General features: G+C 43.1%; 1 protein-coding gene across 14 annotated transcripts in view; it reads left to right on the forward strand.

Annotated features, from left to right (window-relative positions):
• The window catches only part of C2CD3 (C2 domain containing 3 centriole elongation regulator), a 97,532-nt gene that overhangs the window by 69,820 nt on the left and 12,445 nt on the right, over positions 1–15,267 (forward strand). Inside the window, exon 33 of one of the 14 annotated variants that reach the window (XM_073334420.1) lies at positions 10,336–10,639. The exons of 12 other annotated variants lie outside the window; for them this stretch is intronic. In XM_073334420.1, the coding sequence (XP_073190521.1) occupies positions 10,336–10,607 (272 nt within the window). In that variant the 3' untranslated portion in view covers positions 10,608–10,639. Of the gene's footprint in view, positions 1–10,335; positions 10,640–15,267 lie in introns of those variants that run through there. One more of the 14 variants, XM_073334370.1, reaches the window with a different exon arrangement.

Genomic DNA, 15,267 nt, shown 5'->3' on the forward strand with positions numbered 1-15,267 from the left:
GCTTTCATGAGCTACAGCTCACTTTATCGGATGCATTCAGTGGAAAATACAGTGGGGAGATTTATATACATAGAGAACATGAAACAATGGGTGTTACGATACACACTGTAATGAGAGTGATCCGGTAAGGTGAGCTATTACCAGCAGGAGAGTGGGGGTGGGGAACCTTTTGTAGTGATAATCAAGGTGGGCCATTTCCAGCAGTTGACAAGAACATCTGAGGAACAGTCGGGGTTGCGGGGGGGGGCGGGGGAGAATAAACATGGGGAAATAGTTTTACTTTGTGTAATGACCCATCCACTCCCAGTCTCTATTCAAGCCTAAGTTAATTGTATCCAATTTGCAAATTAATTCCAATTCAGCAGTCTCTCGTTGGAGTCTGTTTTTGAACTTTTTTTGTTGAAGAATTGCAACTTTTAGGTCTGTAATCAAGTGACCAAAGAGATTGAAATGTTCTCCGACTGGTTTTTGAATGTTATAATTCTTAACATCTAATTTGTGTCCATTTATTCTTTTACGTAGAGACTGTCCAGTATGACCAATGTACGTGGCAGAGGGGCATTGCTGGCACATATCACATTGGTAGATGTGCAGGTGAACGAGCCTCTGATAGTGTGGCTGATGTGATTAGGCCCTATGATGGTGTCCCCTGAATAGATTCATAGATTCATAGATATTTAGGTCAGAAGGGACCATTATGATCATCTAGTCTGACCTCCTGCACAATGCAGGCCACAGAACTTCACCCACCACTCCTAAAAAAGACCTCACACCTATATCTGTGCTATTGAAGTCCTCAAATTGTAGTTTGAAGACCTCAAGGAGCAGAGAATCCTCCAGCAAGTGACCCATGCCCCATGCTACAGAGGAAGGCGAAAAACCTCCAGGGCCTTCCAATCTGCCCTGGAGGAAAATTCCTTCCCGACCCCAAATATGGCGATCAGCTAAACCCTGAGCATATGGGCAAGATTCATCAGCCAGATACTACAGAAAATTCTTTCCCGGGTAACTTGGATCTTACCCCATCTAAAAACCCATCACAGGCCATTGGGCCTATTTACCATGAATATTTAATTACCAAAACCATGTTATCCCATCATACCATCTCCTCCATAAACTTATCGAGTTTAATCTTAAAGCAAGATAGATCTTTTGCCCCCACCACTTCCCTCGGAAGGCTATTCCAAAACTTCACTCCTCTGATGGTTAGAAACCTTCGTCTAATTTCTAATCTAAATTTCCTAGTGGCCAGTTTATATCCATTTGTTCTTGTGTCCACATTGGTACTGAGTTTAAATAATTCCTCTCCCTCTCTGGTATTTATCCCTCTGATATATTTATAGAGAGCAATCATATCTCCCCTCAACCTTCTTTTAGTTAGGCTAAACAAGCCAAGCTCCCTGAGTCTCCTTTCATAAGACAAGTTTTCCATTCCTCGGATCATCCTAGTAGCCCTTCTCTGTACCTGTTCCAGTTTGAATTCATCCTTCTTAAACATGGGAGACCAGAACTGCACACAGTATTCCAGGTGAGGTCTCACCAGTGCCTTATATAACGGTACTAAAACCTCCTTATCCCTACTGGAAATACCTCTCCTGATGCATCCCAAGACGACATTAGCTTTTTTCACAGCCATATCACATTGGCAGCTCATAGTCAACCTATGATCAACCAATACTCCAAGGTCCTTTTCCTCCTCCGTTACTTCTAGTTGATGCGTCCCTAGCTTATAACTAAAATTCTTGTTATTAATCCCTAAATGCATGACCTTACACTTCTCACTATTAAATTTCATCCTATTCCTATTACTCCAGTTTACAAGGTCATCCAGATCCTCCTGTAGGGTATCCCTGTCCTTCTCTAAATTAGCAATACCTCCCAGCTTTGTATCATCTGCAAACTTTATTAGCACACTCCCACTTTTTGTGCCCAGGTCAGTAATAAAAAGATTAAATAAGATTGGTCCCAAAACTGATCCTTGAGGAACTCCACTGGTAACCTCCCTCCAACTTGACAGTTCACCTTTCAGTAGGACCCGTTGTAGTCTCCCCTTTAACCAATTCCCTATCCACCTTTCAATTTTCCTATTGATGCCCATCTTATCCAATTTAACTAATAATTCCCCATGTGGCACAGTATCAAACGCCTTACTAAAATCTAAATAAATTAGATCCACTGCGTTTCCTTTATCTAAAAAATCTGTTACTCTCTCAAAGAAGGAAATCAAGTTGGTTTGGCACGATCTACCTTTTGTAAAACCATGTTGTATTTTGTCCCATTTACCATTGACTTCAATGTCCTTAACTACCTTCTCCTTCAAAATTTTTTCCAAGACCTTGCATACTACAGATGTCAAACTAACAGGCCTATAATTACTTGGATCACTTTTTTTCCCTTTCTTAAAAATAGGAACTATGTTAGCAATTCTCCAATCATATGGTACAACCCCTGAATTTACAGATTCATTAAAAATTCTTGCTAATGGGCTTGCAATTTCTTGTGCCAATTCTTTTAATATTCTTGGATGAAGATTATCTGGGCCCCCCGATTTAGCCCCATTAAGCTGTTTGAGTTTCGCTTCTACCTCCGATATGGTGATGTCTACCTCCATATCCTCATTCCCATTTATCATGCTACCATTATCCCTAAGATCCTCTTTAGTCTTATTAAAGACTGAGGCAAAGTATTTGTTTAGATATTGGGCCATGCCTAGATTATCCTTGACCTCCACTCCATCCTCAGTTTTTAGCGGTCCCACTTCTTCTTTCTTTGTTTTCTTCCTATTTATATGACTATAGAACCTTTTACTATTGGTTTTAATTCCCTTTGCAAGGTCCAACTCTACTTGACTTTTAGCCTGTCTCACTTTATCCCTACATATTCTGACCTCAATAAGGTAGCTTTCCTTACTGATCCCTCCCTTCTTCCACTCCCTATATGCTTTCTGCTTTTTCTTAATTACCTCTCTAAGATGCTTGCTCATCCAGCTTGGTCTACAACTCCTGCCTATGAATTTTTTCCCCTTTCTTGGGATGCAGGCTTCCGATAGCTTCTGCAGCTTTAATTTAAAATAATCCCAGGCCTCCTCTACCTTTAAACCCATAAATTCTTCAGTCCAATCCACTTCCCTAACTAATTTCCTTAATTTTTGAAAGTCAGCCCTTTTGAAATCAAAAACCCTAGTTGCAGATTTATTTTTGTTAATCCTTCCATTCAGTTTGAACTGAATTAGCTCATGATCACTTGAGCCAAGATTATCCCCTACAACCATTTCCTCTATGAGATCCTCATTACTCGCCAAGACCAAATCTAAAATGGCATCCCCTCTAGTCGGTTCAGCAACTACTTGTTGAAGGAATCCATCAGCTATCGCATCTAGGAAAATCTGAGCCCTATTATTATTACTAGCACTCATCCTCCAGTCTATATCTGGGAAGTTAAAGTCTCCCATGATCACACAGTTTCCATTAGTATTTACTTTATTAAAAACATTAAAAAGGGCTCTATCCATATCCAAATTAGATCCCGGCGGTCTATAGCACACCCCAAGCACTATCCCAGGGGAGGCTCTAATAGCTTTCTTCCCCAATTTAATTGTTGCCCAGACAGACTCAGTCATATCCATTTCATCGCTTCTTATTTCTTTACATTCTATCTCATCATTGATATACAGTGCTACTCCACCACCTTTACCTTTATTTCGGTCTTTCCTAAACAGCACATACCCTTCAATACCTGTAGCCCAGTCATGACTACTATTCCACCAGGTCTCTGTTATACCTATAATATCTGGTTTCACTTCCTGCACCAGTAACTCTAGTTCCTCCATTTTGTTACCTAGGCTCCTTGCATTAGTGTACAAACATCTTAATTTTTGCTGTTTGGCCTCACTCACATTCTGTACCCTATTAGGCACGGTTATTTTACTACCAGTATAACCTATTAGACTTGTATCTACACTGCCCTTCCTCCTACCTACAGCTGTATCCACTCTTACTTCATTTTCTTTCCACTCTATGCTAAATTCTGGCGTGGAGATTACCTGGACATCTCCCAACCATCTCCCCCAAATTCCTAGTTTAAAGCTCTCTTAATCAGTTGTGCCAGCCTCCATCCTAGAAGTCTATTTCCTTCCCTACTCAGATGAAGTCCATCCCGAGAGAACTGTCCTCTATCCATGAATGCCTCCCAATGGCCATACATCCCAAAGCCCTCCTTATAGCACCACTGCCTAAGCCATCTATTGATAGTCATAATCTTGTCACACCTTTGTTGCCCTTCTCTAGGAACAGGCAGAATCCCACTAAAGATCACCTGAGCCTCAATTTCCTTAAGCGTCCTCCCCAGCCTAACATAGTCTCCCTTAATACTTTCCAGTGAGAATCTAGCCGTATCATTTGTTCCCACATGAAGGATAATTAGGGGATTCTTTCCCGCTCCCTTTAGAATCCTTTTTAACCTCAGGTCTACATCCCGTATCTTAGCACCTGGAAGACAGCACACCCTCCTATTTTCTGGATCAGCTCTGGTTACAGGCCTATCTATTCTTCTCAATAAAGAGTCCCCAATCACATAGACCTGCCTTTTCCTAGTGACCATGCTATTCTCCAGTCTATCCCCTGTTCCCTCTGGCTGCAAGTTTTTTCCATTCCCATTCTCCCTTGTAATCCTTTTTAACCCATCCTGTATCCTCCTGGGGCTCATATTTGGTGTAATCTCCATTAACTCTTCCCCTTTTCCTATAGGACTAACCGCTCTTCTCTTCTTCCTTGCCCTGTCACCTTCAGTGACTACCTGCTGAGCCCCTTCTTCATTTTCCAACTCTGCAAACCTATTCTGAAGCTCTATTTCTCCTTCACTAGCCCGTCTTTTCCTCTGCCTAGTTCTTTTAGTCACATGCTTCCACTGACCACTTTCCTCACCCAGTCTCCCCTCAGAATTCCCTAGTCCTGCTTCCATCTGCAAGTCTGAGCTTTTCCCTTCAGATACCTCATGTCTTTGCTCCATAATCTGCTCAAACCCCTTCCTAAACTCTACCAGACTTTCCACCTGCATCTCCAAACCTTGGATCTTTTCCTCCATCAGCTCTATCAGACGGCATTTCATGCAGACAAAACTCTTACCAGGTGCCCCCTCCAGGATCATGTACATACCACAGCTTCCACATCCAGTCATCTTCATTGTGTCATCTGCTACATGGGTCACTCCCACTGCCACCTCTGAATCTGTCATAGCCTTCCCACCTAAATCCTGTTAATCTGGGAAACACAAACCACACCAAAACACCACCACCCACAGCAAAACCAAACCCCACACAAGCACCACAAGACAAACTCCCCTTTCAAACTCCCACTCAAACTCCCCTGTTTACAGCTCTGTTTGCTAGCTCCTGTGCTGCTGTGCTAGATATGTAGACACAGCTGGCAACCGGCTTTGTTGCAGGGATAGGTTCCTTGGTTAGTGGTTCTGTTGTGTGGTTGCTGGTGAGTATTTGGTTCAGGTTGGGGGGCTGTCTGTAAGCAAGGACTGGCCTGTCTCCCAAGATCTGTGAGAGTGATGGGTCATCCTTCAGGATAGGTTGTAGATCTTTGATGATGCGTTGGAGAGGTTTTAGTTAGGGGCTGAAGGTAATGGCTAGTGGCGTTCTGTTATTTTCTTTGTTGGGCCTGTCCTGTAGTAGGTAACTTCTGGGTACTCTTCTGGCTCTGTCAATCTGTTTCTTCACTTCAGCAGGTGGGTATTGTAGTTGTAAGAATGCTTGATAGAGATCTTGTAAGTGTTTGTCTCTGTCTGAGGGGTTAGAGCAAATGCGGTTGTACCGAAGAGCTTGGCTGTGGACAATGGATTGTGTGGTGTGGTCTGGATGAAAGCTGGAGGCATGTAGGTAGGCATAGCGGTTGGTAGGTTTCTGGTATAGGGTGGTGTTTATGTGATCGCTTATTAGCACCGTAGTGTCCAGGAAGTGGATCTTTTCTGTGGACTGGTCCAGGCTGAGGTTGATGGTGGGATGGAAATTGAAGAACTGCTCTCTACTCAGCTGTTGCCCCTAACCCACTTCCTGTCCACATACACGATCTCACATCCCAGTTTGATGTTGCTTTAAACTCAGGCTGGCTGGTTCGGCTGGGGGTGCAGCTTTCACTCCTGTTGGTAACCCATCATTTTGCAGTAAGGACGTCGGCTAAATCATTTGAGTGCTGGTGGTTCTCTAGTGCCTTCCCACAAATCCCACGATGTGCCCAGATGGACAAACAAGTTCTCCCACAATTCACTGGGAAAGAATCAATGGTTAATGCTGAGCACCCCTGGGAAGTGCTGAATATCTGCAACACCAGTGCAAATCAGTGAGGGCTGAGGGGATTCCTGTCTTCACAGGATCAGACCTTAGGCAGTAAATTCCTCAGGGGAACGCTCTTGGTGATTTACAAATACATAGAGAGAGATCCACAACTTTGGCTTCATAAATAATAAAATACTGTTTGAATCTCCTCTTTATCCAGCTACTAAATGAGTAGTTAAAGTTAGAACATAAAAACTCAAGCCTGAATGAGTCCTTTCAGCCACTACAGTTCTAGAAATGACTAATAATAATAAGGAAGGGTGTTAACCAAATAGTGTTGAATTAGTCATTTTTCTCACTTTAAACAAGGTTAATTCCAGGGGTATTTTATTATTAGCATTAACAGTAGTATTTCTATATTACAGTAAGCATGCAGGCCTCACCCGATTGTGCTATATACTATCTAAGCACTTAGTAACAGAAAGTCCCTGCCCCAGAGAGCTTACAATCTAAATGGACAAGACAGACAAAAGGGTTGCAGAAAAGAAGCATTGTACCCATTTTATAGATTGGGGATGGAGCCCAAGAGAAAGTGACTTGCAAAGGGGTCACACAGAAAGTCTGTGGCGGAGCTGGGAATTGAACCCAGTTATCCTGAGTCCAGTGCCTTAACCACAAGATCATCCCTCTCCTTCCTCCACTGGAATTTAGCAAGGATGAAAACATAACTATAGGGTATGTAAACCAATGACAAAATTAGCTTCTGTAACAAGGAAGGATGTCAGTTTTATACCATAGGATATTGGTTGAAGTTTGTAAATAAAGAGGGAAAAAAAGGTTAGTATTTTTTTCAGATTTTCAAAGTTCTGACCCAGTCCTTCTCCCTAATGTTTACAAAAGCTTTGCCATTTACTACAGTGGGAGCAAATTTGGGCCCTTAAACATAAAGGTCCTTTCAGTTAACAGTATAGGAATTACAGTGCAAGTTCAGCACCTGTGACCAGTATGGGTAAAACCAAACTTTTCTAAATGTAGATTGAATTCATATAAAGGTGAACTGCAGAGCTTGAAACAATGGGGTTTCTGCATTTTTGTGTGGTCTTGATTAGGATATTCAGAATGTCAGTTTTGAACTCTAGCTTTGTTTTAGGCTTTTTTCAGAATTCATCAAACTTCAGAGACACAAATATAAGCTGCAGGTGTGGCTTTCTACTGAAGATCAACACCACCCCCCTCCTTCTCTTCCCCCCCCGCCCCGCTTCTCACATGGCAGCTGGCAAATACCCCCTACCCAGCCTCTTAAGTGCCTCTGCCACCATCCATTCTCCTGATTGAGCTGCTTTTTGCCTTCCTGCCCAAAATGGTGGTGATATAAGAGAGTAGATGAGCAGGTAGAGGGACTTGACTGTCAACATGGAAGGAGGCAAAGGCACTATAGGAGGAGTCTGTCCAAGGACAGGTTGGTGATCTTTACTGAATGGAGGCTGCAGCTCAGATTTCAGCCTGAAGCCTGGCATCACGGGCCAGGTGTCTGAATTTTGCTGAGCCATATAAAAAAATTTTAAAAACACTGAATTCAGATTTTCACCACATCAGGCTCCAGCTTCCAGTCTTCAAGGCCCTTCCCAAGTCTTCTCCTCCATGCTTCTCTGGTCTTCTCTTACCAGTTCATCCTCTGCCCCTCTGATCTACCAACAATGCCAGCTTTGACCCCCCATTTGTCAACTTCTGCATCTCCATGCCTTCTTCCACTCTGCCTCAACATAGTATGAACTGATCTATGTCATATGCTCTCCTTCAAATCCTTTCTCAAGACCATTTCTGATGACCTGCAAGTTGAGCAACAGCCAGTGTTGCCTGATATTTGTTTACTTTAAACATTTAACTACTTTTTAAATGACTCAGAACCATTAAGTTTTGCACATATCCAGTCTGCATAACCACACAAACATTTATTCTTGACTTCCCTTCCCTCCTTTTCTTTCTTGCATTCGCTTGCTCCATCTTCTCTTAAGTTGGATCAGAAACTCTTCCAGACAGGAATCATGCATTCCTATATGCTTTGGCAGCATCTACCACCCTGTGGCTTTTTTGACACTGATGTGATAGAATAATAAAAAGTAAGGAGATTCCAGAATAGGATCTGAGCTATGAAATGCAAATTGAAGTTCTCTTCCTTTCATAGTTAACTGATCACCCCATCAGTATGAGGCCTTATTGAAAACATATTTTAAAAGCCGAACAGTTAAATAAGCTTTGTTATTTTTGCCTCCAAGAATATCCCAACGGGATAGGTAATTTATACTGAAAGCAGGATTCTACCCAGAATATATCTTTTCCATTCATATTCTAAACCCATTTACCATCAAAGCAACACAGCCTCTTGTGTCTCTTACCAGACCCTCAAGATATTATATTCCTATTCATGACAAGGATGGAACTCCTTAGCAATAATATAATCAGCCTTTCTTGCCTCTTATGATTATTCCTAGTTTAATGCTTCCATACCAATTACCACTTCCTGCCCCCAATTCTATACAACTAGGGACTTATTTTCCTATGCTCAAGATATTTAGAGAGCCTGGGCTAGGGGACTTATACTGTCAAAATTGTCATCATAGTGTATTGGAGAGAAATGTTGACCTTCTTTCCCTTGTTGCCAAGGAAAGGATGCCCAGAAAGAAAGAGTAGAAAGGGTTGCTCTACAGTCCATGCAGATTATTGTAATCAATCTGAATTCAGAAGGCATAACACACACCAAGACTCATGGCTTCACGCAAACCTTCTACTGCACAGGCACCAAAAGTATGTGCAATGTCACTTTTCTGAACATGTAATTGTGCAGTCTAGAACTGTTTTCACACTTTTACTAATGCAAGAATAAAATCGGCTGCCAAACAAACTCACAGCACCAAGGTACATAATGTTTTCAAAGTTCTCTCTATTATCCAGACTTCTTTGACATTTAAACAGCCTGAGCCTCAAGATTTGAATAAAATATTCATAAGAGTGGTCACTTTACTGGTATCCCTGGCACACCGTCATTACATAATCCTGAGTTCGCCTGCAGTGTCCTGGAAAATCATGGTCATTTCTATAAAAGGAAAATCAAAGCATGATCTTTTTATACATGAGCCTCTTTCCTCTTACTGTTTTGCAGATTAAAGATGTACACTAATAAGGCTGTGCATCAGGTATTCACAGATCATGTGTGATTTTATTGGCTCAGAGACCTAGAAAGAGGAAACCAGAGCAGGTGTCAACCAACATTCAGGCCATGAACTGAACTGGCACAGGCAGTTTCTCTGGACAGGAATGGAGTAAACATAGCGTGGTTTCAAGTGTGTGCTCTGGAAACTATGCAGGAGGTTAAAATTGTTTTTATAGTGGAGTCACAATTTTTGATGTCAAAGGTGCATCATAAAAATGCCACATTGGTTCAGTATGCTTCACTAAGTTGCGTACTCGTTGCAAGGCACTAACGTATTTTAAACAGTAAATGTTTTTGTGCAGAGCTAGCTATAAAAGTAGATACATTGTCTATATGCTTATCCCCAAAAGTACAATGAAGATAAACCACCCTGCTTAACCTAATACTCAAACTTCTAGTATATTATGTGAGTTGAGAACATCTTTACTGTGCCCTTCATTTCTCAGGGTTTGAGTCAGATCTGCACATGTATAGCAACAAATATGGAACTTCCTCATCTCAGAAGATGCCATCTCTGCACCACAACTGTACCTATGGCAGGATGTGTGCCCTCCAAAAGGTGCATTAGTACAGATACATGTATCTGACACATCTCAAAAGGGGCATAGTATGACTTACCCAGCAGTAATTTACGTACATCTCTCTGATATTCACAGATCAGTGGCATGTTTTACAAGCATAATATAGTCCATATACTCTCAGAAACACACAAGTTAATCGCCACATAGCCCAATAGGGAATGGTCAGCCTACATATGATTTCTATCATTCTTCAGCTCTGAGTTGTGTTCTCTTTTGGGCAATTTTCGTCTATTAATGACTTGTCCTAAATGTGACCTACGTAGCTCTGGGAAGAAGGATAAAGGAGTTTGAGGCGCAAGTGGTGTTCTCGTCCATCCTCCCCGTGGAAGGAAAAGGCCTGGGTAGGGACCGTCGAATCGTGGAAGTCAACGAATGGCTACGCAGGTGGTGTCGGAGAGAAGGCTTTGGATTCTTTGACCATGGGATGGTGTTCCATGAAGGAGTGCTGGGCAGAGACGGGCTCCATCTTACGAAGAGAGGGAAGAGCATCTTTGCGAGCAGGCTGGCTAACCTAGTGAGGAGGGCTTTAAACTAGGTTCACCAGGGGAAGGAGACCAAAGCCCTGAAGTAAGTGGGAAAGCGGGATACCGGGAGGAAGCACAGGCAGGAATGTCTGTGAGGGGAGGGCTCCTGCCTCATACTGAGAATGAGGGGTGATCAGCAGGTTATCTCAAGTGCTTATATACGAATGCACAAAGCCTTGGAAACAAGCAGGGAGAACTGGAGGTCCTGGTGATGTCAAGGAATTATGACCTGATTGGAATAACAGAGACTTGGTGGGATAACTCACATGACTGGAGTACTGTCATGGATGGTTATAAACTCTTCAGGAAGGACAGGCAGGGCAGAAAAGGTGGGGGAGTAGCACTGTATGTAAGGGAGCAGTATGACTGCTCAGAGCTCCAGTACGAAACTGCAGAAAAACCTGAGTGTCTCTGGATTAAGTTTAGAAGTGTGAGCAACAAGAGTGATGTAGTGGTGGTAGTCTGCTATAGACCACCGGACCAGGGGGATGAGGTGGATGAGGCTTTCTTCCAGCAGCTCGCAGAAGCTACTAGATCGCACGCCCTGGTTCTCATGGGTGACTTTAATTTTCCTGATATCTGCTGGGAGAGCAATACAGCGGTGCACAGACAATCCAGGAAGTTTTTGGAAAGCGTAGGGGACAATTTCCTGGTGCAAGTGCTAGAGGAGCCAACTACGGGGGGAGCTTTTCTTGACCTGCTGCTCACAAACCGGGAAGAATTAGTAGGGGAAGCAAAAGTGTATGGGAATCTGGGAGGCAGTGACCATGAGTTGGTTGAGTTCAGGATCCTGACGCAGGGAAGAGAGGTAAGCAGCAGGATACGGACCCTGGACTTCAGAAAAGCAGACTTCGACTCCCTCAGGGAATGGATGGGTAGGATCCCCTGAGGGACTAACATGAAGGAGAAAGGAGTCCAGGAGAGCTGGCTGTATTTCAAGGAATCCCTGTTGAGGTTACAGGGACAAACCATCCCGATGTGTCGAAAGAATAGTAAATATGGCAGGCGACCAGCTTGGCTTAACGGTGAAATCCTAGCGGATCTTAAACATAAAAAAGAAGCTTACAAGAAGTGGAAGGTTGGACATATGACCAGGGAAGAGTATAAAAATATTGCTCGGGCATGTAGGAATGAAATCAGGACGGCCAAATCGCACCTGGAGCTGCAGCTAGCGAGAGATGTCAAGAGTAACAAGAAGGGTTTCTTCAGGTATGTTGGCAACAAGAAGAAAGCCAAGGCAAGTGTGGGCCCCTTACTGAATGAGGGAGGCAACCTAGTGACAGAGGATGTGGAAAAAGCTAATGTACTCAATGCTTTTTTTGCCTCTGTCTTCACTAACAAGGTCAGCTCCCAGACCTCTGCGCTGGGCATCACAACATGGGGAATAGATGGCCAGCCCTCTGTGGAGAAAGAGATGGTTAGGGACTATTTAGAAAAGCTTGACTTGCACAAGTCCATGGGGCCGGACGAGTTGCATCCGAGAGTGCTAAAGGAATTGGCGGCTGTGATTGCAGAGCCATTGGCCATTATCTTTGAAAACTCGTGGCGAACAGGGGAAGTCCCAGATGACTGGAAAAAGGTTAATGTAGTGCCCATCTTTAAAAAAGGGAAGAAGGAGGATCCTGGGAACTACAGGCCAGTCAGCCTCACCTCAGTCCCTGGAAAAATCATGGAGCAGGTCCTCAAAGAATCAATCCTGAAGCACTTACATGAGAGGAAAGTGATCAGGAACAGTCAGCATGGATTCACCAAGGGAAGGTCATGTCTGACTAATCTAATCGCCTTCTATGATGAGATTACTGGTTCTGTGGATGAAGGGAAAGCAGTGGATGTATTGTTTCTTGACTTTAGCAAAGCTTTTGACACGGTCTCCCACAGTATTCTTGTCAGCAAGTTAAAGAAGTATGGGCTGGATGAATGCACTATAAGGTGGGTAGAAAGTTGGCTAGATTGTCGGGCTCAACGGGTAGTGATCAATGGCTCCATGTCTAGTTGGCAGCCTATGTCAAGTGGGGGTCGGTCCTGGGACCGGTTTTGTTCAATATCTTCATAAATGATCTGGAGGACGGTGTGGATTGCACTCTCAGCAAATTTGCGGATGATACTAAACTGGGAGGAGTGGTAGATATGCTGGAGGGCAGGGATAGGATACAGAGGGACCTAGACAAATTGGAGGATTGGGCCAAAAGAAATCTGATGAGGTTCAATAAGGATAAGTGCAGGGTCCTGCACTTAGGACGGAAGAATCCAATGCACAGTTACAGACTAGGGACCGAATGGCTAGGCAGCAGTTCTGCGGAAAAGGACCTAGGGGTGACAGAAGCTGGATATGAGTCAGCAGTGTGCCCTTGTTGCCAAGAAGGCCAATGGCATTTTGGGATGTATAAGTAGGGGCATAGCGAGCAGATCGAGGGACGTGATCGTCCCCCTCTATTCGACATTGGTGAGGCCTCATCTGGAGTACTGTGTCCAGTTTTGGGCCCCACACTACAAGAAGGATGTGGATAAATTGGAGAGAGTCCAGCGAAGGGCAACAAAAATGATTAGGGGTCTGGAACACATGACTTATGAGGAGAGGCTGAGGGAACTGGGATTGTTTAGTCTGCAGAAGAGAAGAATGAGGGGGGATTTGATAGCTGCTTTCAACTACCTGAGAGGTGGTTCCAGAGAGGATGGTTCTAGACTGTTCTCAGTGGTAGAAGAGGACAGGACAAGGAGTAATGGTCTCAAGTTGCAGTGGGGGAGGTTTAGGTTGGATATTAGGAAAAACTTTTTCACTAGGAGGTTGGTGAAACACTGGAATGCGTTGCCTAGGGAGGTGGTAGAATCTCCTTCCTTAGAAGTTTTTAAGGTCAGGCTTGACAAAGCCCTGGCTGGGATGATTTAATTGGGGATTGGTCCTGCTTTGAGCAGGGGGTTGGACTAGATGACCTCCTGAGGTCCCTTCCAACCCTGATATTCTATGATTCTATGACCAAGAATAGCAGTCTTTTGTGATGCGTAACAGCAGACCTGCCGCATCTTGTACTGTATTTTTCTGCTGAGGCAGCTTCCTCTCCTAGGTGATGACATGTCAGTTGAAACGGCTGTTTGTGACATGTCTTTCACTTCAGGACACACAGATGTTGCAAACCTAACAGTTACGTGTTGGGCTACATGTTGGATGCATGTGTCGGGCTGTCTGGAGTGATTTGTGCCCTGATACGTAACAGTCTGCCCTGAGGTTGGCACTCACATTCATGAGTGGTCTGCCAGCATAACAGGGTAACTTTTAAGGTCTATTTGCATGCAGAATAAGGTTTTTCCAGTGGTCTTTGGGTTACTTTTAAGCAAAAAAAAAAGTCGTTAAATAATTTTCTCTACGCTCTTTAATAATTTAACAAAGAATTTAAAAAACTTGCTTCACTTTCTAAAAAGAAATTACTTCGGGGCTAAGCTCTAACATGGAAAACTTCAGCCCCAAAGGAGAGTTTTTCAGAATGATTACAACCCTGTTTTCACATACTCAACAAAGTCCCCCTATAATTGTAACAATTGTCACTATCATAAAAGCTATAATAATGGAATGACTTTAGAATTTTGGGCACAGCTAGTGATTTCTGAGTCAGCCATTTCTGTCATGTCCAAGAAATGAACAGGTCTAAAAAGTATAAAGTCCATTGCATAATAGCAATGAAGCATTCCAGATAACGATTTCAAGATAATCATATCCTTTTATGCCTTTATAATATCACCCAAGGTTTACTATCCTGTCTTAGTGTGAGATCCTGCTCTCAGCAGAGTCAGTGGCAAAATTCCTTTTGGCTTTAGTGAGATCAGGCTGTAGTTGTTGCTTAAGTACAAGATATGAGTTCGTATGTTTGAGATCACTAAACTGACCTGCGTCAGTTGTAATGTACTCACAAAAATGGCAAACGCAGCAGAAAGCTAAAAATCCTTTAACACCAAGTGGATGGAATTCTGTAGCCAGTCTCGATATATATTTTTTTAAGACCGAGCCTATATACCTGATGTTCTCTTTCAGCTACAGAACAGGTTCTAAAGCTGAGTAAGGGAATGCATTTGTGAAGGCCTTGCCATTTAGATCAACAGAGAATATGGACAAGAGTTAACATTTGTAGGGAGAACGATCATGAAAATCGTTGTTTTAACACAGTAATACTGTTTCATTGGAACTTGACATGGGGATGGGTTGATGGCTCACTGGGAATGCCACAGATGCTAAGAAGCAGGTTCAGCTCTGGGAGCAAATTGGAGTTAGCCTCACAGTGTCCTGCATTGGCCTCTGTTGATAAAGAGCTATTTGCCTGGAGACAAAGGTGTTAGTCTTTTGTTTTTGTTTTTTTTAAGGATTCTGATTTTTTTAACAAGAAGCACAGATTTTAAAAAGGAAATTTTTTTTCCTTTGGGCTGCTGGAAAGCAGGTTTTCGGCTGAAAACAGTTAGTTTTTTTTTTGTCTCTGCTTTGGGGCCAGAGCAGAGACAAAAGGGAATTGCATTTTGTGAGCTGGAGTTTTCTCTACCTAAAGGCAGGGTAGTTAACCTCCTTCAGGGAAATTCACAAGTCTTCACAGACCTGAAGAAGTTTTTCTTTTCCTAAGAGCAACTAGAGGGGTTTTCTGTCTATTTGCCTGGAGACAAAGGTGTTAGGTTTTGTGTTGTTTTTTTTAA

The sequence above is a fragment of the Lepidochelys kempii genome, chromosome 1 (genome assembly GCF_965140265.1).
Source record: "Lepidochelys kempii isolate rLepKem1 chromosome 1, rLepKem1.hap2, whole genome shotgun sequence".
In the NCBI taxonomy this organism is placed as follows: domain Eukaryota; kingdom Metazoa; phylum Chordata; order Testudines; family Cheloniidae; genus Lepidochelys; species Lepidochelys kempii.